We start from the raw sequence: 27,246 nt of genomic DNA, 5'->3' as shown, positions 1-27,246 counted from the left end.
ATTCCTACTTGAAGGCAGGTAATTATCAGAGAGATAAAAGCCCTTATGAAGGAAGCACCAAGACTGTATTAACACCCTTTAATTCTTCTGTAGTATTTTATGGTATGGTGTTTTCCTCCACAGCCCTTAGTAATGTGTTTCGGAACAGCCCCTAAGAATTCATATTCTAATTTGAATTTAAATATATTGAATAAGTAGCTAGAAAGAGCTCAGGTGGAACGATATAACTGAATAGTTTACCACCCATAGCTACAAACTGGCTGTGAATCAATTCAGGCTTCAGATTAGAGGGCTCCTAACTATTAAGGCAATCAGATTCCATAATGGCCTTCCAATGAGATTAGTAGGTTGGAAAAAAAAGCTACCTGCTTTCAAAATGGAGCTTGTGAAGTCTATAAAAAGGCTGAATGTCAGTGATAGCAGAGGGCTAGACGCTATGATCCATAGGTCTTATATAAGCTCATATAAGATCACAGGTCTCATTTAAGCTAAAGCATATTTTTAAATTTTTCTTCTATTTTTTCCTCATTTTAATTCCATGTGTGCTAAATATTATCTTGGAAACAACTAAATCACTTTAGTCAGCTGCTTCAGATCAGAATCAATAGCTGGTTGACATCTGCTGCCAAACAAATAGCTCAGTGCTGCTCATTAATTTGACTCTTTCAGAATGGAGATGAAAACTAAGACAAAGCAAAATGGAAAATAATTTGCTTGTAGTGCTAGATCTCTAACAGAGCACAGTTCTACTGCTATCTTGTGGTCCTGATTCAGCCAATGCATTTACTTTTATTTATTTATGAAGTGCTAAAAGAATAAAAACGTCTCTCCCAAGGCTGCAGCCACCCTAAGATGTTTTTTCATGCAATAACATATCTAGTTATAAAAGGTACCAGCAGCATTTGAGTCAGTTGCACAGAGATTCAGATGACTCCCCTCCTTTTGTATAGGAAGAATTTATTTAGTATTCTCTGGAGACCCTACTGAAAGAGATTACTTTTTCAGGATCCCTAGAAGAAATACACTGAATTTAAGCTATTTCAAATCAAAGGAAAGACCCTATTGCCAGAGCCTTCGCAGAACACACCTCACCAAGTGGCTTTTCTCATCAGAGACACCCAGGTCAAGAAACTCAAGAGACACGCATACATACAGTCCTCAGACCACTCAGGACACAACAGATCCCAATCACAACCTTCAACTTTACCCATGAACAACCAACAAGACCCTGGAGATCTGGTGCTCTGTGTTCCCAGTGAGTAACCCTTCACACTCTGCTGTAGCACTGTCTTGGAAATTATTTTAAGGGTTGGTCCCATGCAGAATACACTGCGTAGCATGCCACCCATGTTATAACACCACAGGAAACTAAAGTTTTGCAGCTGAAACTACAAAACTAAAGCTTTGTAACTGAAAACAAAAACTGCAACCTCTCTGCCAGACAGAAATCAGGACTGGGAGCCTAAAGCTCACTTCAGGCACAGTTACTAGAAATTAATAGTAAACAAAGGACTCCAAAAAACCCCTTCTGGCTGGCTCCGCCAATCCCTGTCACTAATGCAATCTTGTCTAGCAAAAGCTTCAGCTACCCTTAACCAAGCTCTAAGAATAAATAGTCACAGAACATGTCACTGAAATGCACTGTCAGTTCACGAGCAGATTGAACACATCACTGTTCAACTCCCTGGCAGCCCAATGCACATGTGGAAAAGCTAAGCAGCTAGAGTAACTTCCTCTTTAGATCCTTGAGAGCTATCTGGAAGATGAACAAATATATCTAACCCTTAATCCTGGGATTCAACAAGTAGAGTTTCCAAGAGAAGAAATTCTTTCTTGTGGAAAAAACCGATCCAGTTAAGCAAGAGCTCCCACAGGAGTCAGCAATCCTTGTGAGAAATGGCACTGTAGGAAAAGTGCCACGTAGAAGAAACACAGTTGGTAAACAATACGGTGATACAGCCTCCCCGTGCAGTGAATAAAGCAGTTCATGCTCCTGCTCCAAAGCCAGATCTGTATCGAAACAATTAAAATATCACAGGTGCTCTTGGACACTGTGCTCGCGTCCAGCTCCTGCAATACCAGCCAGAAGGGAAGAGGTGACTGTCGCTAGCTCACGAGTTAGCCAGTCTACCAGGGTCTCCATCACTCAGAATGCATCTGGCTCTCTCGCACATGTGGATGCTGTTGGAGAAATAACTGTCTCCCACAAAGTCATAGTGAAAGAGTTAAGAAGAATTGCACTGGAACTGATCAATACTGGCAGATGACTTCACCCACTGGTGCTCCAACTACAACAAACAGCTCCGTCTGGACACAATTTTGGCCGGAAATCTGAACAATTGAGAGACAATTATTGAGAACATTCCTACGGCCAGAAAGCACTGTCCTTTGAGCTTCTCGTCTATAAAATGGGAAAGACAGTAGGTTATCCACTAAACCCTTTGCTAGTGATTTATTAATAACCACCTCGTTATGATTTATTTTTGAACAAAAAGAAGAGGAAATTACAAATTTTTACAACTTTGCTGAGTCATAAGGAACAGGTTTTTTTTAAATTCCTTTCAAACTTTGGAAAAATAGAACATTAAATTAACATCAAGTTCATGAATTTCTAAAACCGTATACTACCATAATAACTGCACATTAATGACTTTAATCTTGCAGTTGGGTAGACCAGAAAAGACCTCTGATGCTTCACAAGAGTGCTGGGGTGAAAAAAAGTCTACGTGAGCATATATTCTTGTAGTGTTGGAACCAATGAAATACAGACCTTGAATCACTCCACTTGCAGCTGTTTCCCCTTCAGGGGAAGTTAACTTCTGCATTCTCTATTACTCACAATTTCAACTGTATAACAATCAATGTTTAATTATAATGTAGCCTTTTGCTTTTCACTGAGTAACAATCAATCACAAATAAGCAACCTCTCTTCAAATGACTCTGGTCACAGGAAACCATATCAATGTGTTGACACTAAACATTTGTAGATGGAAAAATTTGTGAGGACGAGCTGAAACACAAGCCACAAATTAACTAATATACACAAGAAATAGTAACAGTTTAAATATACAGAACGGTAAGACACCTCTAGCTAACAGCACACACTACAAGACACAGAAAAATCATTTGGAGGGGACGGTAAGGTTTTCGCTTTTAATTGCTCCTTTGTGTGAAGCTGCCCTTTCAGCAGCACTGTACAATCCTCTGGCTAATTTGCAAAACTCTCAGCAGTAATTTCAGTAAGGTTTTGCAATAGCAAAAGCAAAAGATTGCCTAGGGGCTACAAACTGTACCTGGAAAGGGCACTCATGTTCAGAAAGGACATGGTGAACCAAAAATTCCAAGGAGACTGGCAACCTAAAATAATCTAAAACATTAAAGAAAATAAAAGTTGGATGATATTCATCCAACTAATATCCATTAGACTACTAAAAATATCTTTTAATTAGATTATTTTTGTCATCTTCTGTAATGGTTCTGTATGCTGCTTCTTACACAGAATTAATTTTCATGGATTTTATAGACATGGATGTTACAGTCAAGGAGTTTCAGATTTGCATCAAGTGCCAATTGTTGTGCCATCCACTGCTCTTTCTGAAAAAGGTGAAGCCCTGGAGCTGAATATCACTGATTATCAATGTAACTTAACCTCACAAGGACAGTTAATATACAGAATGTTGAAAAGTACATCAGATAAACACTGTGACAAAAGTAGAAAAGAGAGTGGAAAAGCCCCAGTTGCAATGACAATATCAAACTACTTGAATTATCACTAACTTTAGCTTTGTATACCTTGAGGTCCCAGTTTTGGCTGAGCTGGGGTGGAGGTTGAGCTAAGAAGGGGGTCGGATGAAGGATCCAGGAAATTGGTGGTCAGATTTGTTTTACATGAGAGTGGAAGTGATTCTTCAGGTAAATTATCTAGGCTCATCTTGTTTTGTCTACTGGTATCTAGGAGGTCCTTCCCAAAGAAAGCTTCCTGCAAAGAAGAGAAAATTATTCAAGGTGGGAAGAATACTGTATCTATTGAAAAAGTTGGGTAAATGGCAAAGTTAAAATTAAAAGCCAATGATCACTAGAAACATAAAAAATATAGTCTCAGTCTCACATGCCTTCCAGTATGGCAGTATCTCTTCCAGGCTATGAGGTGTGGGTACAGTGGATACAACTCACCTGAGGTAGCTACATTATTAATATGATTAAATTCACACCTTAAATTATATAGAAAAAAAATAGTCTTTATATATATATGGCACAGACTGTGTACCCATACCATGTTATTAGATATCACAACTCTTCCAGTATTTATAATATTCCTCCTCACACAAAAAGGACAGCTGAAGAAGGGGAATCCTGTGGAGCAACTTGATCAAAGCCACCCAAGAAGTTTATGAAAAACATGCAAGCGCACTGTGGTCCAAAATGTAGAGTGACCATACACTGCTTTTCACTTCTCACAAAATCATCCTAACGTTGAACTGCAGTAACAAAACACCTAAAGCTGTTTAACTTACATTAGTCTTTTAAAATGTTATGTAACAGCTATCAGTCACCTAAGCACTGAGTTCTGAGTAATTTGACAACAACCTATCAAATTTTCAAGCCAGCTTTTATTCATTATATAATGAAACATCATTTATTCATTATATAATGAAACCATCAAGGTAGAGAGATGCAGGGCATATAAAACCACAGAACTGTAGGAAAACAAGTTTCTCCTATCAAATCATATTCTACAATCTTCTGAAAAGAAAAATCAGTATCTGGAGGAAAGGGCATGATCAGGCTAAAACATCCTACAGAGTTGAATGCTGAAAAAATCATGTGTCAGTTCAGAGAGAAGAGAAAGGCTTCTTTCCCCCCCTCTTCCCCCTCTCAGAACAAGCAGAGATCCATACATTGAGCATAACACCAGAGGAATGGAGATTTAACACAATATACAGCTTTCTGAATGTTCTTTATATTTCATTTGAATGATAAAATGGGAATCTGAAAAGAAACATTGATGGTTTAAATGAACTATGAATCAAGACACATAAAGATTAGGTTTGTAAATGTATTTACTCAAGAAGGATACCGATAGCTTTACCTGCAAGTAGGCAGGAAAGGTTTCTTCAAGTTTATTTTTCTTTTTTCTGTAACGCTTTTTTATTTTCTCAGTACTTTCAGAAGCTGGGGTAGACTCCTCAACTGGAGTGTCTGGCAGCTGTTCTGTCCAACCTAGAAAGTAACATTCAGGCACAAATAAATAAATACTCTGTATCTTGCTCTAAAGGCACAGTGGCAGCATACCTAACACATCTTGCTACCTATCTGGGTGCATGGGTTTATTGAATATCACTCTAGACATATTCTAAAGGTGGCTTTTATCTAGCCAGCTGTGAACTGCCACCTGATCATCCGGTTTCTGGCAGTAAGAAATACCATATGTCATACTAGTCACATCGCTACCTTGTACCTCACTGGCTCAAGAAAGACCTTTAACTTTCATATCTCCAAACCACCTAAGAATTTGGTAATTTGAGAGAAATTATAGGTGCCATTCAACTAGATATTTGAAAGACAATTCCACTGAATGTTGAGTTACACATTAACCACCTTTCATTTTATACCCTATTTTTCCTCAAATTAAAAGTAATAAAACTTTTTTTATTCAAATCTGAGCAAAGACTGTTGTACTAATAATGCACAGGCTAGAAAAAGAAATCTATAAAGAAGCCCTTCAAGAAAAATTGCACATTTATTCAGCTATCATATTCCAAAGTGGCACTGTTTTTTCTAATAAACACAAAAGCACACAGTGCTCATCAATCATTCAGTATTTCATTTTAACAGACCAGGGGAAACACCGCAGGTAAAAGCAGAACTTTTTAATTCCTGCTACTTCTGTCTTGCCAAAGCTAATTACATGAAGTTAATGACCCTGGGAAGTTATTTAAGAAACTATATTATTGTGGTAGTAAAATCAGCTCGGCTTTGTACTGTAGTGATCTCTTGTACCACGATCAGAGGATAGCGAGTTGAGTTAAGGCTCACCGACACTGTGACCTCTGCATTGTTTAGAGTGAGCTTTTACAGAGAAAAGGGGTGGAACATGACAAGAGCAGCAAAAAACTTGGTAAGGCTGATGAGTACTGGCAGAAGAGAAGTAGGCTCTCAGAAAGCTATGATGATTTAAAACATACAAAGATTTTTCTGAGTTTTTTTTTTTCTTAACAAGCAATTGTGCCTGAGCAGACAAAAAGAAGCTCAAACTTTTAACTGAAGAATGCTTGTTTAAGAATACTGCTTTTTAACAATATGCATTGTACTGTTACCCAGAATGGGGAATTAACTTTTTAGACTTTTTTTTTTTACTTAAAGGAGCAGATCTCTAAAGAAATGAGAAACTTTAAAGCAAAATTTTCAGCACTACCTGAAACAATGTAGCATACTACACTGAAGTAATATTTACAAAGCAGAAAAACATAGCTACATGTTACTATTAGAGAGGAAGCAAGCACTGTATCTGAATAGGGGACCTAGCTAGAATACTGGGTTGCACTGATAAAAGAAACATTTGTCAGCTTCATAAAGTAGTTCTACAAATGCAAGCAAGGACAACATTTAACTATTAGTTTTCAATACTGCCTGGAAGCTGAAGAGTAGGTCTCCACTGTGTTGTACAGGATATAGCAAGAGACCGATCTAGCTTTAGAAAGGTTAAAAACACAATAGCTAAACAGACAGGAGAGAATAATAAGAGAAATCAAAAGCCAGAGACTTCTAATTGAGATGATATCAGCCAACCCTTAGAAGCAGCTGCCTCCTTTTACTGACTTTATAGGAAACAGGCTCTGAACTAAACATATTCCACATTTCACCTTAATGATACCTCAATATTTTCTAGATTAGATAGTGTGAACAAATCCAGATGGATGAAATAATTTAGTCTAATCACACATAGCAAGCAAGAGGACAAAGCCCATAAACAAAATCTGACTTCTTGTTAGGTGCCCAATCTACTGAGTACTACAGAGGCATTAAAATGGCTTTGCTATGAGAGACGGAACAGAGTAGGATTCTTCAGCCCTAGAAAAGGCAACTGATGGGGGAATGAGACACACATCTAGAAAATCTTTCTGTATTACAAATCAATATGGAATGATTTTTTAATATACTCTTTCATAATATAAAACAAAAGAGTAGCTTATGAAACTCCCAGATATCCAGTTTAAAATAACAAGGAATTCTTTCTTCATGCAACAATACTATACCATTGAACTCACTAATAGGGTTTTCCAGAGCATGAACAGATACATAAAAACATCCGACACATCTGTGGAACGTGGAGCACTGGTGAACATTAAAACTGATGGTCCAGAAGTCACCTCTTGAATCAGGACTACCTCTGGAAGGTGGTGTATGAGAAAGGATTGCTCTAAACCTACCTCAGTTCTTACACTTCTTTGTGTCTTCTGCTGGCCAAAGCTAGGCTAAACAGAGCTCTGACACAATACAGCAGTCCTTATAATCCTCACTATTTATCTCCCACAATAGCCTGCAATTCATTGTTTTAGTTTCTTTGTAAATCATGTGCTCTGCTGAAATCATTAGTACATAGGAATGACTATTTTCAGTTGGATTAATAAAGCCATCATGACAAACACAAAAACCCTCTTCCTTTGTAGCACATTTCTGGAAATAATTTTATGTTGATGAGTTGCATTATTTTTATTGCATTAAGCATAAACAAAAATTTAAAAACCAGTTTCTGCACTTACTTTCATCTCTGCCAGGCAACTGCTCAGAAACTGATCCAGAAGAATCTTTCCTGGAGAGAGATCTTTTAGTCTTCCCCTGCCCCGTACGACTTCTCTGACGCACCATAAATCCACCAATACCTAACAAGGAAGCAAAAATTCAGTATATTCATTAAAACTATGTCTCATAGTAAGAATGAGAGCCAAGATTATTCTGCAGGTAAAGGTGCCTACTGCAACTGCAGAGGTCTAAGAATGAATCTGAGATACTTGAGGAGTTTGCAGTCAGAGTTTTATGAAACATTTCTGAATTTTAATGTCTCGGTGGGTATAAATGTAATTATGAATAAGATCAGAATTTTAGGACTGTAAAACACCCACAAGAAGTTCAAATCACCAAACCTGGCAACTTTCAGATGTTGGTTTTCCCCTCCCTTGGCAAGCTGATGAATTGCTAGAATTAGAAGTTGATCTACCAAATGAAACTTATTAAAGAACCTTAACGGACCACAAAAAACCCTCTAGAAATTGCTTGAGAAAGTGCAGCGTTCCAAATGACAGTACTAGAGAAGGACATATCACAAAATAAAAAGACAATCAATCAACATCATACTGCCGGAAACTCCAGAATCCTTCTCTAGGGATTGACTGCAGCGCTCCTGATCCTTTACAGTTGGGGTGTGTGTACATGCATCAGATTCAGGTTTGTTTCAGGGAAATTGTTGGCTGCAGGAAACTAATAGATGGCTGCTCAACTCATGATCCAAAACCTCTCTGAGCAAACGAAACTCTCTCTTCTTGAGGACCCAGCAGTGAAAATAAATGGCTTTGTGAGGTACATTACTTGCAGAGAAAAAGAAAATCTCTGTGAAGTGATGTGGGTGTGTACCACGATCTCCCAGGGTGGGCCCATGATGGAAGGCAATATACACACGGGCATGCCCTGCTGAGACAGGGCTCTTACTCAGCAGTGTGGAAAATGATATGGGGAGCGTAACAGGCGGTAAAGATCTGTTTAGCTACTGAAAGAGAAGCAAGAGAAACTCCTGCTTCCTTTCCTTCCTTCACTGCCTGTGTTCTCCTCCGCTACTATCTTCATAGTCAGAGGATATGGCCCGTCACAGCCAGCAGGATGGGTGTGGCTGGCAAAAACAGTATTTGTGACTGCAGACTACAATCAACTTCTTATCCACAGTAGCGCGAGGCTGCATATTGAAACACAAAACCAATACATTAACGAAGATTCTGAGACATACCGAGGTATGTGATACTGGGGCTCTCCAAAAAGCCTGGCGGTGTCTCAGCAGAGCTTATGATCTTGGGTTCAGTTTTAGCCTAACGAATCAGAGCTACTTCCTACAGAGTCACTTAGGTACCTCTAGCTTTTCCTGCCTGGAGACAGCTCAAGTGTTTCTGCACCCAGGACACACAGTTATTCTACAGTCAAGATAATTATGAGTTGACTGCACTAATAAATTAAAATAAATTAATTAATCCAATAACAGAATTCATTAAACCTCACTGTCAGAAATCACCTGCAAATATTTAGTAAATTAATCTTATCAAGTATTTCAGAAAATATGATACCTGCAAGAAGTTATCTGTCAGATATCTGTGTGTGTATGTATGTATACACACATACACACATACACAAAAAGTACCCTTCATCAATTATGTAAATACAGCATATTTTCCTATCAAGTTAAGAATCCATATGAGGTATATATTTGAATGACTAACCAATAACTGATAGCATACTAAGAACAGGTGCACTGCTGAGCAGCAACATTTGGAAATGTATTTTGATAAGAGGACTAAAAATTATTTTAAACAGAATAGGGGGAAAAAAAATCTAAAGTCAACAATTAGCAGTAGAATACTTGATAATTCCATACTATTTTCTGATTTTTTAAAAATTATACAGGAAAAAAGTGTTAAAACAAACAAGGAACACACAATCATATAAATTATTGTATCCTACCAGGTCTATATGGTTTTCGCTTCCTTTTTTTAATCCCATCAGCTCCTTCTGCCACTTTGGTATCATCATCCACAGCTTCCCGTTCTGGGCTGGAATCTGATTTTCCATCACAGTCCATAAGATCACCTTCTGCAGAGAAGAGGCAATAGTAACTTTAACTAGAAAAGGGAAAGAAGATCTTTTTCTAAAATTTCTACATTTGACTGAGAAATTGATTGAGAATTACAGATTGTTTAAAAGGGTGAGAGATACTAATACTCTCTAAACACTTTTGGAAAACTCACCCTATCTAGACACAAAGACCTAGTATATACATACATTTCCTGTGAGATGACGTGTACACAAAACTGGAGAATAAATACTACAGTTACTACACATTAATCTGAGAAATTTTTGGCGCCCCTTTCAGAAGCCTATGCTATCGCATATTCTAAGTGTTTGAGCAATTTCTAGCCGACATCAAGGAATATGGATACAATTTAACACGCAAGACACACTTCATTTTGTATGCTGTCCTCCTAAGTTTTGTTTGGTAAGGCTTTTATTTTATTGAGAAGACAGACTGAAAAACTGCAGCCTTCTCTTGGAAGGTAATGCATAATGACTCTTAGTTTGGAGACTTGAAGCTGTGTGACTGGCTGAAAACAGACTTATCTATGCAGAGGAGTTTGACTTATAGAGTAGAAAATTCAGCCCAAAGGAATTACTCAGCCTTGAAGATGAAGACTGTAATTTTGAGTTTATATTCTGTGGGAAAGCAGGGTAGAAACAGATGTAGAGTATGATGGCATTAAAAAGCCTTTGGTGTTGAAGAGAGACTGAGTTAATTCTGTTTCCGATATCCCCAAAATGTCAATATAATACTGACCTAACATCTTCATCTTATTGTAAAGCTTTTGAAGCATGTTAAATACACTCTCGCCTCTGAAAAGATATTGGAAATCCGATTCCCTGCTTTGGATTTAGGTGAGTAATTCTGTACTGTCTGAAACCATGTACAGTTTAAGAGGGAGAAATTCTGTTAGACAGAGCTGGACTCTTTCGTACTACTTCTGCTGTGGTAGAACTACAACCCTTGCTCTTCCACAAGGTGGGTCATGGACCACACTTTCCCACTGATGAAGACTTTTCTGAGTCCTACCAACAAAGCCGGTGGCTTGGCAAAGGCAGTCCCCACTGACCACCACAGCCAATTCCCTCCTCCCCTTAAGAGCATGGGTGAGCCCGCTCTGCAACGCATCCACTTTTGGCAGAAGAGAATCCTGCTCGAGTGCTAACGTGTCCTGCCGTGTGCTAAACCCCACAGTGGTCCTTCCCATTTACTTATGAGGCATAGCTCTACAAAGCAAGCTGAACTTTCAAGTGGACTTCAACATGGGGAATACCTGATGAAATGCCGAACCTGATGAAAGCCTACAGATGAGATGGTAACAAAATTACCATAAGCTCAGTTTTCTCAGATACAGCCTCTTTCCTCTGCCTGGAACTTTTGAGTCAAAGTAAGGGTTATTCCTGTTTGCCTGGAACTACACTATGTTGTTCCAATCAAAGCCGTGGCACAGCTTTATTCATCCTGATGCTCATACAAAAATTTCAGACATTTGGGTAACAGGCACTGATCCACTCTACAGAGCACATGTAGAGCTTCCAGGAAATCCAGCCAACCTACCACGTACATGCTGTGCTGTTACTGTCACAAATATGAATGTGCTCTAACTCTCAAAAAGGCAACGAAAGGTGATCAGAACTGAAGTTAAAGTCTGTGGAAGCTTTGGCTCTCCCTTTCATACTCAGCTATTACATTTATATATCTTGTTATCTAGTTGAAAAGGGATACCTATAAAAACCAACATGCAGATAACAAAGTCACACAAAGTTATACAGAAAACAGGCACATGTTCAGAAAAGTAAAGATGATTAACCACTGAAAACGAACAACAAAGGAAGTGGTTAATTCTCTATCTTGATGCCTTCAAACCAAAATCAAAAGCTTTTTTGCTTTAAATAACCCACTTGATGGACTACATGAAAGTATGAGATGAAATTTAAGAGTCAGTGTAATGCTAGGATAATGCATCAAACCCCGCGAATACTGATGGAAATGAAAGAAAAACTACTAGTGTACTGTTTTAAAGGTTATAAACAAATAAAGGGAAGCTATTACAAAATAACCCCACACTTCCAGTCAACAGCAGATGATAAGAATGTGCTAATCAAACAACGGGGCAATACTTATATCAACAAGTTAACACTGGAACTGCACCGATGGTTAAACTACCCAGTTATCTCAAGTACACTCTCTGTATCTAAAAAAAGCTTCTTATGACATTTAATCTGATTAACAACAAGGCAATGTTGCATAAACAGAAAGCACTTTAGATTGTGGTGAGGTGGGGTGCCTATGCTCCTCTCTTAACAGACACCTGCATTGCTAATGGGATGACTTTCACACCTGCCATTTAAGTAAGCCTTTCCCCAGGCCAGGGATTAACACTTATCGGGACATACATCCAGGCCATGGCAAAGAGGACAGGAGAACCGTACTGCACCATGCCAGCTCCTGTTTCTAGTGTAGAAGAGCAGGGGTTTGAAGAGTGGGGCTGCCTGTGCCCACACACTTTTCCCACCCTCATCTCCCACCTTCTGTCTCCTCTGGCTCGGGCTGCTGTGCTTGCTCAGCTGTCAGGAAAGCAGATGAGACAAGTACTGGTGGCCCTGGGACACGTGGATCTTTGCTGCATGTCTAGACTTGCAGTGGAAGGAGCTCTCCCAAGGGCTTCTGCCATTGAAATGTCATCCCCATAGACAGGAATGTGTTTGGGTAGGCAAGCGTTAAACCAGATCCTTCATCTCTCATCAGCCTTGGAGGCCACAAAACCACTGTTAAATCTTCCCCTCCCTCCACACTACACAGACACCCCATCCTGGACCTTAAAATCCTTCGCTAGGACTCTATATACCATGCCATCTATTTGCACCAGAGCAACACCCAGAATTCACTTCCAAACTCAAATTCTGTCTTAAATTCTACTTTGGAGATGAGGACAAACAAAATATTCATTTTCCCTAGGGAAATACAAGGCAAGTGTTTTTTCCCTTGGACACTCAGGTCAGCCCACCTTATTTCTTTCAGAAAAAAGAAATTCTCTCAGTGAAGAGCTTTTTACTCCACTTTCCCCTTTGTTTTAAATACCAGCTTTACAGTGATCAAGGCATTGCTTTGCTGAATCAACGTTACCACTTTCAAACAGCGTTTGCACTAAAGTTGAGAGCCTCAAATGCACTTGTACTCAGTGAGTGCACAATACTTCCCACAGGTAACCCCAGGATTAGACTAAAAGGCAACTTGTATTTCCACGGTTGCCAGCCTTAGAAAGGTGAGTTTCCTATAGGATGGATGACCCATAAACCGAACAACAAGAAAAATCCCTGAAACGGACGACCATGCGCCATGGCTACTGGCCAAGTAATTTCCATAAAGCATTCTGTACCAAACATATGAGTATCATTATGACAAAAACTCCCAGGGATATCTGCAGTACACACATGTACTGCAACACTCCAAGACACAAGACATGCCAAAAGTAGACTGCTACCTCTACTGTCATCCATCTCCCCATCTCTTGAGTGTTCTGACTGGGCATCTGGGGGTGTCTGAAGCACAGCCACACTGTTTTGATTTATAATCTTCAGTTTAAGCTTTGGTTTCGTCCGTTTTCTTCTTGGTACTGTAACAGTTAGGCTCTGTAACTGAGACATGCCGGATTCTGTCAAGCAGACTCCATCCTGGGTGTATGTCTTCGGTGGGTCTATAAAAGTTAAATGAATCATAACAGCAATATAAAGCTCTTTAATTTACAAGTCTCAGATTTTTAGGAATAGCACTTTAAGAGTTAATAATCCACATGTATGGAGCTGATTCATGAGTGAGGAAATTGGTATAAATATAACAGAGATATCCGATACTGTCTTACCCATTATAGTTACAGCTTTATAATTTAGAGTCTGATTTCAAATCCAGCAGCAATCCGTTATATTGCTACAAAACAACTTATATCAAGGACTCACAAGAAAGAATTATTTGATTATGGAAACCGGTGCCTTGCAGGGTATTTCTATATCCCTGGCACTCACAGAAAACTGTGCAAGTCTTACTTTGGGTCCCTGTTGCTTATGAGCCAAGGCCCTCATCCAGCTCTCAGCACTGTACCTTCATCTTATTAATGACCTTAAGCCTCCCAGAACTCCTGCTAATTCAGGCAAGTTATTAGCCCTATTTTACATGCGGACAAAAACCAATTTATATCGAGTGAGCTGCCCAAGTTCAAACTGGAAATTGTGTGTAGAACCCATGTCTCCCCAGAGCTGCAATACTGCTTCTTCCTCAAGTTGTTACATGAAAATTGAGTCTACCAATAAACTCTAACATTCCTTAATTCCCCGTGTAGAAGGGTGCTGTCACCTGTGCTGGGGCCCTGCAAATGGAGGTTTGGGAACTTTCAGGGAATTACCAAATAATGAAGAGGCTGCAATGATGCTTCTGCTCTTTGGAGCCAATTAAATGATTTGATAACACAGTTTTTGAAAATATATAAACATCAGAACCTTTGTTCCCTTTAATGAAAAATATTTTCTTATGTAACATCTTACACCTCAAAACACAGCTGGTTCTGAACACAATTCTTCCCAGATGACTGTTTTCTTAAATTGAATACAAAAGTGTGTCTGCTTTAAAAGAAAAAAATGCATATTCTTTTTCAGATCGAATATTTGAAGGGAGAACCTTCTCTCAGAACTACATTTGTGTGGTATCAAATGGAAAAAAACTGTGACATGACGGAAGCTGTCCTAACATGGTGGAAGCTTCTAGGTACTATTGTTATTAAAAGGTGCTTGTGAGTGGGCTTGTCAAGATTATAAATTCCTAGCACAAACCAGACAAATACAGAAAAGTTGTGTCCTCCTACAGCTCGAGCCTGTAAACATCTACGTACATGCTTGACTCAACCCGACTGTGTTATCACTGCTAATATTAAGGCAAGCAACTAAGTCTGTAGGATCAAAGCATAATTTAAAGTAATTATTATAGTGCAGATATGGCAGGCAAAAGAGAAGAAGAGAGAATGAGAAAAAATAACGAAAAGCATGCTGCGGTAACTGAAGGATAGTTAATGCTGTGTGTTATAAAATGACAGAAAAAGGAATTTTTGTCTCATGTAAAAATATACCCTTAAAATATGCTAAATGATCAAACATTAAGCATTTACATTCTTTACCTAGTTCTTTTGATTTTGAAATAATCTGAGCTCCAACTGATGAATCACAACAGTCCAAAGAAGGCACTGAAAAATATAAGGAAAATAATTTCAACTTTTTAAAATGGTGACTTGATTTAAACTGAAACTATCAATTAATTTTCCTTCAAACAGTTCTGTTAAACTCCCTAATTTATACTGTTGGCAACATTCACTAGCACCTTTAAAATAAAGTGCTTTTCAGCGCCACAGAAGATGTGACTGCAAAACAAGTTTGATACAAGCTGAAGTTCTCCAACTTCCTAGGGCCAAGAATGGCACTGGAATGGCACTGAACGGGATGGTAAATGATCTTCTACTGGGAAGGGCAAATGAATACACTGGATCGGCTGGTTTGGAAAGTAAGCTCTGCACTAGTCATGATGACCAGGTTTTGCTGACCTAAGCGTGAAAAATGGGAGGGCTTTGTGAATTGGGTATTTCCTCAAGGAGGGGCAGGCACTCTCCGACAGCTTTGCACACAAGATTCCAGCTGTGTCTATGCTGTCAGGTCTCTTATACAACACATATGAGAAAAAATAAGGCTGGTATATCTAAGAACAGATGATACATGACTTGTTGAAGTTAGATACGGTAATTCTTATTCAAGATAGGAATATCAATAAATGGAACAGCAGAAACTATTTAAAACCTACAGCTTATGCACTTCAGGGAAACACTGGAACAGTGTGTCTTAACAAATAGTGATCAAAATGTCCTACAACACTAAGCTACTCTTGTGGGTAGAAATGCTCCTCTCGTCTGCCTTAATTCCAATAACCATAATCACACTTCACTAACCTGTGATGTGCAGACTAGACCTTTAATATTAGCAGGGACTTTACAGAGATTACGTAGACAGAGTAAGTGAAGTGAAAAGTAGAAGCTTCTATCTCACAAACACTGAGAACTAGAATTAGAAGACCTGTTAGTTTGGCATGGTTAGCATAACCATATATTCAAGCTTATCCACACATTTTTTGCCTAGAAATCTTATCCACGCTGAGTTTAAGACTCAGACAAACATCTGGAGTATTTACTTTGCATGTGCCACACAAGAAGAGACCACCGAGGCAAAGCACGTGTGGGGGGTTCAGTGTTCAGACATGTCAGACCACTGCACGTGTGCCGCTGCTGACCATCTCACACACAATATGTGAGTCGGAGGCAAGACTAGGGAAAGCACTAAAGCTTCCAAGCAACACTTAAATTCCTTCCCAAATATGATAATGACTATGAAATCTAGAGGATGCTTTTTAAGCATATAAAAAAATTTAAGGAAAGTGAAAGTCTGTCCTCGAAAACTGTAGTCCTTTAGAAGTTTTATGTAAAGTGTAACTAAAGTATATAACCTTCAGAAAAGCAATACTCCATGCAATTACTGTATGAAAGCAGCCTACAAGAATTACTAACAAACTGATAGAGAGGAGTGGAAGGAAATGACAAGGAAGAAGAGAAATTGAAAGTGAGATTTTGAAAGAGACACTGAGCTGGAGAGAAACAGAAAAATATGGGATAAGCTGCAGGATGGAAGATACTCAAAAGCACAGAACTGAAACATAAGAAAAAAGGCAGATTGTAAGAAATACTCAAAGTGGAATAAGATGTCATCTATCCATTTAATCAGTTATAATTTACAAGATGTTTTAAGACAGAGACAGCAATTATTGAATTGGAATCTAAGGTAAAAAAAAAAATCAGAGAGACAGCTGTGATTGGGAATTTGAAATCCTTGCTTAGAAGTCAAACAACAGGGAGTGTTCTTCTGGTCCAGGTCAGCCTGTGAACAATTTTAGCTTTGGAGACTGAATAGAGTTGAAATGGTCAAATAAACAAGCTGATAGTGACAGAGGTGAAGCCTTCAGAGACCCACTCACAAAAGCTGCACAAACAGTGTTTGAAGACAGTATCAAACAGACTTCCAGAAAAGGAGCTAATTAGAGTGCAGATTAAGGATTAGAATCAATAAAATGGGTAACCAAAATTATTATGCTTATTTGCAAAAGGGTTTAAAGATGCTGAGCACCATACAGCATTTAGTAGCTTCAGTTGAAAACAAATAATTGCACAGAATACAATACAATGAGAAGAATCACAGTTTCAAAAAGAAAGGGAGCTGCCATTTGTAAGGCTGCAATAGAATAGAACAATTCCAGGAAAAAATTAAATCAAGCATAAGGGACAGAGCAAAATGGTTGATGCAGAAACACAACACTGACAGAGCACTACTGAATGCCTTCATAACTGCATGATGCAGGGATTTCTTTGTAAGTAACTTAACAAGAACGTGTTAACACAATAAACATGCTAAATAATAATAGTTTTTTAACATAGAATATTATGTTGCTTTTGTATCCTGTATTTGTAAAGTACAGAGAACTAAGTTTCAGAACGAAGGAAAATTTAACTCAGTTTCACAAATATTGTGCAACAGAGGCTCCCAGGCATAACATGTGTATCACTGGCAAGCATTGAGCATCTCTGAATTAGTAAGTGATACGAATTGCCCACTGCCTCTGCGGGTACACTTTCTTGAGCCACAGGAGGCACACGCACACGGGCAGCTACCAGAAACTGTTAGCAGATCAGCTGCAACTAGCTAAAGAAAACCAGGCAGAGCTGGTCCCTTTGCCTCCTGCAGAGAAAGAAAAACAGCACTAAGGGAGGAGGAAGCTGGAGTATGTGGATGGAGAGAGGATGGGAGTAAGTGAGGAAGGGATGAAGTCTGCAGTTGGGGCACATGACATACAAAGGCAAACAAAAGAAAGATAGAAGTGATGGGTAGATGTTCGAGAATTACTTGTCTAGGAGTGAATGCAAATGAGAGATGCACACACCTCTCCTGAACGTGCAGGAATTACAGCACAGAGGAAAAGCTGCTGCTGCCTAGAGCAGCGGCTAGTACCCAATCATTATAATAGTTAACCAATCTAAATCAGAAAAAAATTTCTACAAGGCACAGTAATACGCTGGGGGACATACGTTGTAACTTGAGACTACACTAAAAGGAACGTGATGAAACACTGATCAGGGATGATTATTTCAAAAGAATCGAGTAATGAAGGTTGGTGGTATACTACTTTGGAGCAAATCTTAGCCCATTCTGGCTTTTGATAATTATGTATGTTCAAGAAGAAAAAAGAACTTATCTTTTATTTCTGATTCCTGAAGAAGATGACTTTGTAAGGTTATTAGATACACATCTGATGTTCTGAAGATGATAAAGGAAACAGCTCTTACAAATATAAGTTTCCATTTTCTGAAGCCAGAAAAATGGAAGCTTTTCCTCAATACCTACACGCTAGAAGTATTTACTCTACCAAGAGTAAACCTGCAATGTATTGGTAATTTACTAGGTCGGGGGCTCTTGCTTATTCTAAAAAGAAAGTAGTTTAAAAGCTTATAATAATACTCACAACGCATCTGTGATACAACAAATGGAAAGAGCAAGAACCATGGCAATAAGAATCCCACAATATGGTACATTTTAAGAAGCTTTCTACTGTTAACTAACATTTGTTTCTCTAAGTTTCTCAAATGCTAATTGTTCTCACCTTGAAACAAAAATTATAGAAAATTTTCAAAGAAGTTGTAGAAGAATTAATGAACTGAAACTTTTCATATAAAAGTACATGCAAGTATTTCTATGAGCATGCATCAAATGACACATTCAGACATGCAACTCTAAATATACACATGTTAAAGAGGTATTATATATACTGAGTCAAAACATGAAAGAATAAGAGAAACTTGTCATTAAAAAAAGGCCAAAAAAAAAAAAAAAAAGCTTGCAAAGAAAGTTTGGGAACTCCCTGACAAGTCTTGCAGGACCAGTTCCTACTCCTCGTAACACAGACCCAAACAACACAACTTCATGAAGGTGTGCAGGAAGGACTATCTCGGGCCAGCTTACGCCTGGAAGTAAAACATCTCTGATACCATCTTGTGAAGTTGTTCCGTCTCGCATATTATGGGCTTTAATTATCTCTAAGAGGTAGCTCTGCAAGCTTGAAAGAGAAATGAAGAGGCAGTATTTCTTACTTGGACCTTTTTAAGTGCCCAAAGCTTATGATCAAAATAAACAAAAATCTGTGTTATATCTGCAAATTTCTTGTTTCTCCCACTTACAAAAACTCTTTCTTTCTGAATTTGTGAAAGCAGATCTCAAACATGTAATGACTTGTAGAGATACATAAGCATAAATCATTCTTACTTCTAATAGTGATAAAAGCAGGATACTTGGAAGTGTTCCATAACCATGTATAATTGACAAAGGAGTATATAAACCTCCAAGGTCACCTCAGTAAGTTACAATTACTGCCACGCTGTAACAAGGACATGGCAGCGTAAAGGGACATTAGATGCTCTATTGAACTTTTCTTGGCAGACCTCTCAACACATGCCTAATGATATCTTCAGTCTTGATCAGGAAAGCCAACCTTACTGACATCATCTTGGTTGATATGAGTTTTTCTTGAAACATTTGCTTAGTTCTTGTACCCTCCTCCTACCATACTTTCATGATACCCAAAGAAAGGGTTAATGTGAACACTTTAACATGCTATTCCTCTAGGTATAGGTGTCAATGCTCTGTTAAAAGAAGCAGACTGAACCAGAAACTTTGTAAGCTGACATGCAGAAAAAACAGACCTGGGATACCACCCTTGTAGCAAGACCATAAATCATGTTATAGGCCAATCTAATTGCTGACAGGCCACTCACAAGAACATTAGCTGGTACCATCCCACAGAACCAGATGCTGCAACTTCAGCTCCTGAAGTACCACTGCTGTAGTACTATGCAATGCAGACTAATCAGGAAGTTGGTATATATATTCATGGATAACGTGTGGAGAAAGCAAAGTTCATCAGAAAAAACTAGACATTTTAAAAAGAAATTGGCGACTCCCAAGCAGGGAAGTAGGGCAAATTCTTGTAAAGACTGCAGCTAGGGAGGGAAACACTGGTCTTAAATACTGGGAGGCCTGAGGAAGTAGCATTAATAAAGCATGAAGGAGGAGGGGAAAAATGCTCATCCAGACTGCTGTTACAGCTACTGCTGCTTCAGACAGCCTCAATGTGCTGAAATACAGAAGGTTTTTCTGCTCAGAACTGATCTTCAGATTCTTCTGCAGTTAAGAACTTCAGAGAACTGAGCTGTTCTTCTTCCTTCCACTTGACAAAATAAGATGCTTTTTCCCCTTTCAATACCAAATCCTTTTAGTCATTTACCCAAATTATCTTCAATAAATCTATGCAGAATTCCCTCTGCTAGGTTTTCTTTGGCCTTGCAGCCAATCACTAGAGGGTGCGAAAGAGCTGAGGACACTTCCACAAGGGCCATTAAAATAAACATGAAAAATCTTACTTCTACCACGAGCCAAATCTCCACGACAGAAAAGAACTGTAACACATTCCCAAGCATAATTATTGCAGTGTGCAACCCTGCCATTGGTTTCAATTATCTTCTTACCGTTAGTTGGTGGTATGTATGGCCTACAAATGGTACAGTCAAAACCCATATCAGCTATGTTTTCCACTTCCTCCTCTGTGTTTAAGTTCTGACAGATTGCATGCATCCATCTAGAAATTAAGTGGGGGGAAAAATACAATTTAAAGGAAGTATGTGGTGTTTTAGGAGACCCAAATATCAGTATACGGTCCAAGTAAATGTGAAATACTTGTTTAAATTCTTTTAGGGAGTCATGATGGATCAGGTTCTCTGCATATAGCATTCCCCTACAGTGGTGTGTGTTAAATACTGAATATAACGTATCAGATTACCTAGTTCCCTTCACAGGAAGGAAATCTTTATAAAACAATGTCCCGGAAGCAAATATGGCTTAGCATCATAATTTTCTCCCTATATTGCAATCATTTTAACTACTTGCTTTATACAATGTAATCTAGATTTTGCCTCACAACAATAGTCTTGCGAGGTAAATTAGTTTTATTTTTACAGAGGGGGAAAATGAGGCACAGAGTGATTAATTAATTTGCCCAGAGTCGTATAATTAAGTCTGTGGTACAACTAGGAATGAACTAATAAGAGCCTTCTGAGGCTCAGTCTAGTGCTCTTTACCACAAGACCATTCCCTTCATCTTTACACTTTTACATTAGGGGGAAAAAATTAAAACAGGAAAAACCTGTAAAATATCAGAAATCCTTACCGATCACATTGTCTACACTGGATTATAAGCTCTTCATCCCTGTAAGTGCGATAGCAGATTGGGCAGGTGGACAGACTTGCACAGGGAGCACACTGTGTGTAATTATTTTGCCATTCACATCTTAAACCTGGAGAAGTTGCTCCACAGTGTCTGCACCAAACACACCTGCAGAACAGACAAAATGATCAATTACTTTCAATTCACAGGAAGATTATTTTGTGGCTCTAAAACCCTCCTACTTAAAACTGGGTAAGCAATTAAGTTTTAGTTTGCTAACCACTTTGGGGCAGGGGGAGAGGAAAACTCATTTCAGGTTAAACAGTATTTCAATTGAATGAAAATATATTATTTAGATTTCGAAAATTACCAACATTTTAAAATACTTTTTAATGAAAGTTCCTAAGTTAGAAGTCCTTTCGATCTGCAAAAACAGGGCAGATGGGTGCTTGTAACAGCTCAACAGATCAAAGGAGTTCCTGCTTCCAGCTGCCATTCACTTTGAGGTATGGAGACCCAGCCATGTGAGAGGTCTATTCTGTGTTTCAGCCAAGTAACATGAACAGTTTTCAGAGGGTTTTATTTTGAGAACGATTTGCTGAAGTGCCCGTTCATTTTTCCAGCTGAATGTTGGAATGAATATTCCAATGAATGTAAATTGGAATTTATATTTTTTCCTTCGGCTACGAGTTTCAAAAGAAAAATGTTGTCCACCTCTACTTAGCGGTTTTTGGCATGAAGGAACAGCAATAAGAGGAGACAACAGTATCCCTATTGAATTCATAATTGAAGGAAACAATTCAAAAGTATTTTGTTCCCTTGTTTAATACACCAGACGAATACAATTAAAACATTATTACAGTTCAATTGACATTGTAAATATGAAGTGATAAAGAGAAACAGAAGAGGTCAGCAATCCAGATTTCTGACCCCAGAACCAAACATACCATTTGCACTTCCAGCCTCCCTTTGGAACTGTCTGCAGGGGTGGGTCCAAGCAGTACGTGTGGTAGCTGATGTCGCAGTCATCACAGAGAAGGAGTCTTCCTGGATCTGTCGCTTTCCCACACGCTTCGCACACTGTGCACTCCAGGCACCTCCAACCTTTGCTAAGCACCACTTTAGTAATCTGCAGATGGCAAGGTGAAAATCATTTGAAAACTGCTCTATGAAGTGCAATCGTTGTATAAATTAAGCTCTGGCTAGTGGAGCACAGGATGCTTTTCTGTGCACACTATCTATATCACAAGTAGCTGTTTATCAATTAGACCTTCTGAAGCTTCAATAAACGGGAATGGATTAAACAGAAAGGAACTGTAATTACCGATAGCTGATACCATTCCAGAATATAATTTCCTCAGATAAACTAGCATACCAGAGAATATACACTGCACTGGATCTACATGTAGGACAGTTTACTCCTTACAGGAGCAGCTGGTTCTGTAGGGAAGAAGGAGAACATACAGCTGCTTTTTTTCAGCTATGTGATAAAGCCAGGATTCAGGTCACTACAAATCCTGTATCTTTCCTAAATTACCTGTGATAACCAGTGCTGGGGTTTTAGTCATCTAAAGCAAAAAACCTAATTTATTGTAATTAATATATAATGTAAGATTAGTATAGTAACAAAAGCCAAATTATAGTTGCACGAAATACGCATATGGCATTTAGTAAAGTACATTTAAAACCAAGTTTTGTGACATGATAAAAAAACTTCCACTTTTACAAAGATGTACTTATATAATAAAGAGTATATGGTGTATATATTGCAGTAAATAGCTTATTATGTGCTTACTAAGTCATCTCATACCATTCAAATTTAATTTTCACACATTCTCTCCCAGACTAATGAATGTAAAATGTATTAATTAACCACTCCAACTGCTGTCAATTCTGACAGCCAACAGAAAAATTGAATCAACTAAACCTTATACCCCTAGTAAATGAAGATGCAGTATAATTTTTTTCTTTGTTTTTAATTCTGCTTGTACTTAGGTCTTAAGCTTATATCTCAAACTGTTATTTTAACCAACTGCTGGATAATCAGTGCTATTTATGGTTGTGAAATTACAAAAAGGTTAATTTCTCTTGAGGCAATGCATACTATAAAATGACATTTAATTAAAGTCTTTCACAAGTCGCATACAAATAATGGTCACATTAGCTGATGAATATCTAACAAGTTAATGACTCCCCTACTTACCACAAAACCCAAGGCAGCATAGTGCTATTAAAATACACTATGAAAAAAGCGTCATCAAGTAATTTTTTTTATGTAACAAAAGAACTCACCTTAATACTGACACAGTATGGATGGTAACACTGACCACATTGAGAACAGGCAAGCAACCTGCCCTCAGCACCTTGGCCAAAACTTCCACAAACTACACACATATCCTGAAATGACAGAAAACAGCAGATTTTCAACACATACCAGACACTAAACTCTGAAAACATGTAACTGTAAGAGCCAACTAGCTTGCTGTACAATTTAACTCCTAACAAGGACATTAATTTACTTTTTTCTCATTAGAAGCGGGGAAACAAAATGAAAACACAGTCACTATTATCCTAACCTGATGGAGAGTGAACTTGTCACTGTTAGAGAAGAGGACAACTGTATTATGCATCGAGTTTTCTTCCTCATCTTTGTTAGATGAAATATCCATAGTTGTGACCTATTAAAAGAACACACCACATAAATAGCAAGCACATTTTCTAAGACATGAGACAAGATGGAACTTATTTTCTAAAGATCTTAATTGTATCAGAGAATACAAGCTTTGCAATTATTTATTCATACAGTAGGAACTTTCATAGAAAGCTACCTTCATCAGAAATTACTATATTAATTCACATTTTAGTATCACTTTAAGCATCGTCACTCTTTCAGTTTTACAGACACATTCTCTTCCTCTCCTTTGTTCACTTTTACACATTACCCATTGCACTTTAAAATGGAAATGGAAGGAAAGAGGTAGTCTAAGAGAAAAAAAAATATCACTAAGCAGAAATTGTCATACTGTGACCAGCCTGCTCTGTTCCCTACATACAAACACTGAAATTCTCCTCACCAGAAAGTTAATTGCAGTGACATACTTTTGAGAATTCAAAGAGCAATTGCAGAAATGTAAGTTGTCCCATATTGCCTAAAATGTGTTTTAGCTAATATTCCAAGTATGTTAGAGGAATAAGCAAGACTTCTGAAGTTTCAATAGTTAAGACACTCCATAAGCAGTTCCTTTATGAGGCTTATCTATCTTTCCCATAAAAACTTGCATTGAACTTGAAATGGCTGTTTTGATCTCAATCCATAAGCTCTTACTGCAGACAGTCGTTCTCTTTTTGATCAAGAGATTGTTACTCTGACCTGCCCTTTATTAATTCAGTGTATACATGTACTTGCAGCTCTGCACGAAGAAAAAGAAGAAAAAAAAAAGACCTCAACTGTGTTCTGGCTTTCATGCAAATCTTGCTCTGTAGAAATTGCTACCCATGAATTTAAATTAACAGGCCTAACTATTTACTCTCTGAACCAGAAGCAGCCATGATGTTTGGAAGATAAGAGCACAGAGTTCTATATAAAAGAACAAATGTATGATAGAGAAAGGTAACTTTGTTTTACCACCTGTTTAATTTTATAAATGTGGATTATTTTAAATACAGTTTAAGTCTTACACAGGCGGTTTCATTTAAATAATAATTTAAATATTTTACAAATCCAAGCATCACTCTAGAGACAAATGTAAATACTGCTACAACAGCTACAGGAAACCTTCTGATACACTGTTGTTGAAAATCAGTGTTTACTGAGAGACAGCTAAAAAGGGAGTATAATGTTAACGCGTTTTAATTACTCTATAGTTTAGAGCACTGCAGCTGTAACTAACTAATTAACAAAAAAACACCCAAAACACCCCTTGATACATTCAGGGAGAGCTTTTCCTTCAGATGTATCTCCACAAGGTTCTTGAAATTGCTTGCATATACATAAGACCAGAATTTGAAGGACTGAATCACTGCAGTTTTGATGTCTGCTTAATGCCAGCCGTGGTCCAGCTTGGGTTAACCTGTAGCCACCTTCTTTCCCATTGCCAAGATATACCAAGATATTTCCAAATTTGTACAGTTGTCCACTGGTCATGATCCCATGCTGACTAAGAATTTGTTAGTGCAAAGGGGTTGAAATACTCCCATTTCAAACATTTATCTGGGAAAAGGCTGGTCTCTTGGTATTGCTACGTTCATCTACTCTATCACAAGACAGCCACATCTCTGTTCTACAACTCCAAAACTAGCATTTACTTGATGAGCCACAGGATCAAATTTCTATAGGAAATTGAGGAGAGTGATGTCCATTTTGTATTTATAGCAATTTACCTAATTCAGTATCCTCTGTTCAGTTACAAAAATTTTTAAGAGTTGATTCACTAAAACCCAGCTTCTCTTGAAGTACTGTGCCATGTAACACAGAATCACAGAATGGTTTAGGTCAGAAGGGACCTTTAAAGGTCACCTAGTCCAACCCCCCTGCAGTGAGCAGGGACATCTTCAACTAGCTCAGGTTGCTCAGAGCCCCGTCCAGCCTGACTTGGAGTGTTTCCAGGGATGGGGCATCAACCACCTCTCTGGGCAACCTGGGCCAGTGTTTCACCACCCTCATTGTAAAAAATTTCTTTTTTGTGTCCAACCTAAACCTACCCTCTTTTAGTTTAAAACCATTACTCCTTGTCCTGTCACTACAGGCCCTACTAAAATGTCTGTCCCCATCTTTCCTATAGTCCCCGCTGAAGTACTGGAAGGCCACAATAAGGTCTCCCCTCAGCCTTCGCTTCTCCAGGCTGAACAACCCCAACTCTCTCAGCCTGTCCTTGTAAGAGAGGTGCTCCAGCCCTCGGATCGTTTTTGTGGCCTCCTCTGGACCTGCTCCAACAGGTCCATGTCTTTCCTGTACTGAGGACTAAATAATTATGTGAATGCCTTCAATTCAATAAGGTACCTGTGACTAGCTTGAGTGGAATTCATCCTATATGTTTAAAATCATGTATTTGCTCATGAATCTTGACCATCCAAAGCTTGAAAAGGGGAAAAATGATAGAGAGGTTTGTTCCTTTCCCAGATCACAAATACCAGAGTATTCCAGGAAATTATTAAATAGGCAGCAAAAAGTGGCACAATGCTGTATAAACTCAAACTGGTTTTATGCAAGAACACAAAAAGTAGCTCTAAAGAGAGCCTGAGGAGTTACTTCATAAAGACATAAAAATGAACAAGTCCTTCTCTGAACATGAGGAACAGGATGCCTCTCAATATCTGCAGGGCTGACTGATAATCAAGTCTTAAAAAGAATGTTCAAAGAAGCCAAGTCCTTAGCAGGAAAAAAACTATGAATTTTCTGCTGTCGGATTTCCAACAGCTTTTCATACCAAAATCCCTCTTCTTACGAGGAACAGACCAGGACTGTATAAAACTTAGGAGTTTTAAAAGGACTTCAAGTATGAAATAGCTTGACTATCAACTGCAGTGAGCAACAACTTGCTTACAATCACTTCAATGCTGTAGGAATGGGAGACAGCAAATGTAACTACCATTTTCTCAAAGGCTTCTGGGAGAAGCTGTGTACCATCCTACAGAATATCTGACATTCGATGGTAACAGAGAACTTGCAGCCACGTTGATACATATTTTGTTAAGGAGTCAAAGAAGCTTTAATTATGGTAAATCAGGATCTATCAGAGCTCTCCGAAGGAGTCAGCAAGCCTGCAGACAGGGAAAACTGACTGACGAAACTTGACCAAATTCTTTGGTGAATTTCATCACCAAATTCTTTTGGCAAAGTCCTTCACCAGTGCTCCCTAAAAAAAGGCAAACTGACATAGAATTAGAGGAATGGGCCCTATACTGACATAAGACACAAAATAAAGAGTAGAATAACTTATTAGTTTTCTATGTGGGAGAACAGCACTGGTGGAAACCTGACAGGAATATCTGCTAACAGGCCATGGTGTTCAACACACTCGTGTGCAATCTGACAAATCAAGTGAGGAGCAAGGTGACAAAGC

At 38.4% G+C, this 27,246-nt stretch overlaps 1 protein-coding gene across 22 annotated transcripts in view; it reads right to left on the bottom strand.

Annotated features, from left to right (window-relative positions):
- KMT2C (lysine methyltransferase 2C) overlaps positions 1-27,246 on the bottom strand; it is a 200,890-nt gene that overhangs the window by 44,718 nt on the left and 128,926 nt on the right. For 18 of the 22 annotated variants that reach the window (XM_064445046.1, XM_064445052.1, XM_064445047.1 and 15 more), the window contains 11 exons: positions 23,761-23,862; positions 23,477-23,581; positions 22,132-22,313; positions 21,188-21,352; positions 20,490-20,599; positions 15,000-15,065; positions 13,320-13,532; positions 9,724-9,852; positions 7,764-7,883; positions 5,090-5,220; positions 3,793-3,979 (listed from right to left, as the gene is read on the bottom strand). In XM_064445046.1, coding sequence (XP_064301116.1) covers positions 3,793-3,979; positions 5,090-5,220; positions 7,764-7,883; positions 9,724-9,852; positions 13,320-13,532; positions 15,000-15,065; positions 20,490-20,599; positions 21,188-21,352; positions 22,132-22,313; positions 23,477-23,581; positions 23,761-23,862 — 1,510 coding nt within the window. The remainder of the gene's footprint in view (positions 1-3,792; positions 3,980-5,089; positions 5,221-7,763; positions 7,884-9,723; positions 9,853-13,319; positions 13,533-14,999; positions 15,066-20,489; positions 20,600-21,187; positions 21,353-22,131; positions 22,314-23,476; positions 23,582-23,760; positions 23,863-27,246) is intronic. The other 4 variants (XM_064445048.1, XM_064445061.1, XM_064445057.1 and 1 more) reach the window with 4 other exon arrangements.

The sequence above is a fragment of the Phalacrocorax carbo genome, chromosome 2 (assembly GCF_963921805.1).
Source record: "Phalacrocorax carbo chromosome 2, bPhaCar2.1, whole genome shotgun sequence".
Classification (NCBI taxonomy): Eukaryota; Metazoa; Chordata; class Aves; order Suliformes; family Phalacrocoracidae; genus Phalacrocorax; species Phalacrocorax carbo.
Note: the sequence above shows the minus strand (reverse complement) of the source record. Positions and strands in the feature narration are given on the sequence as shown.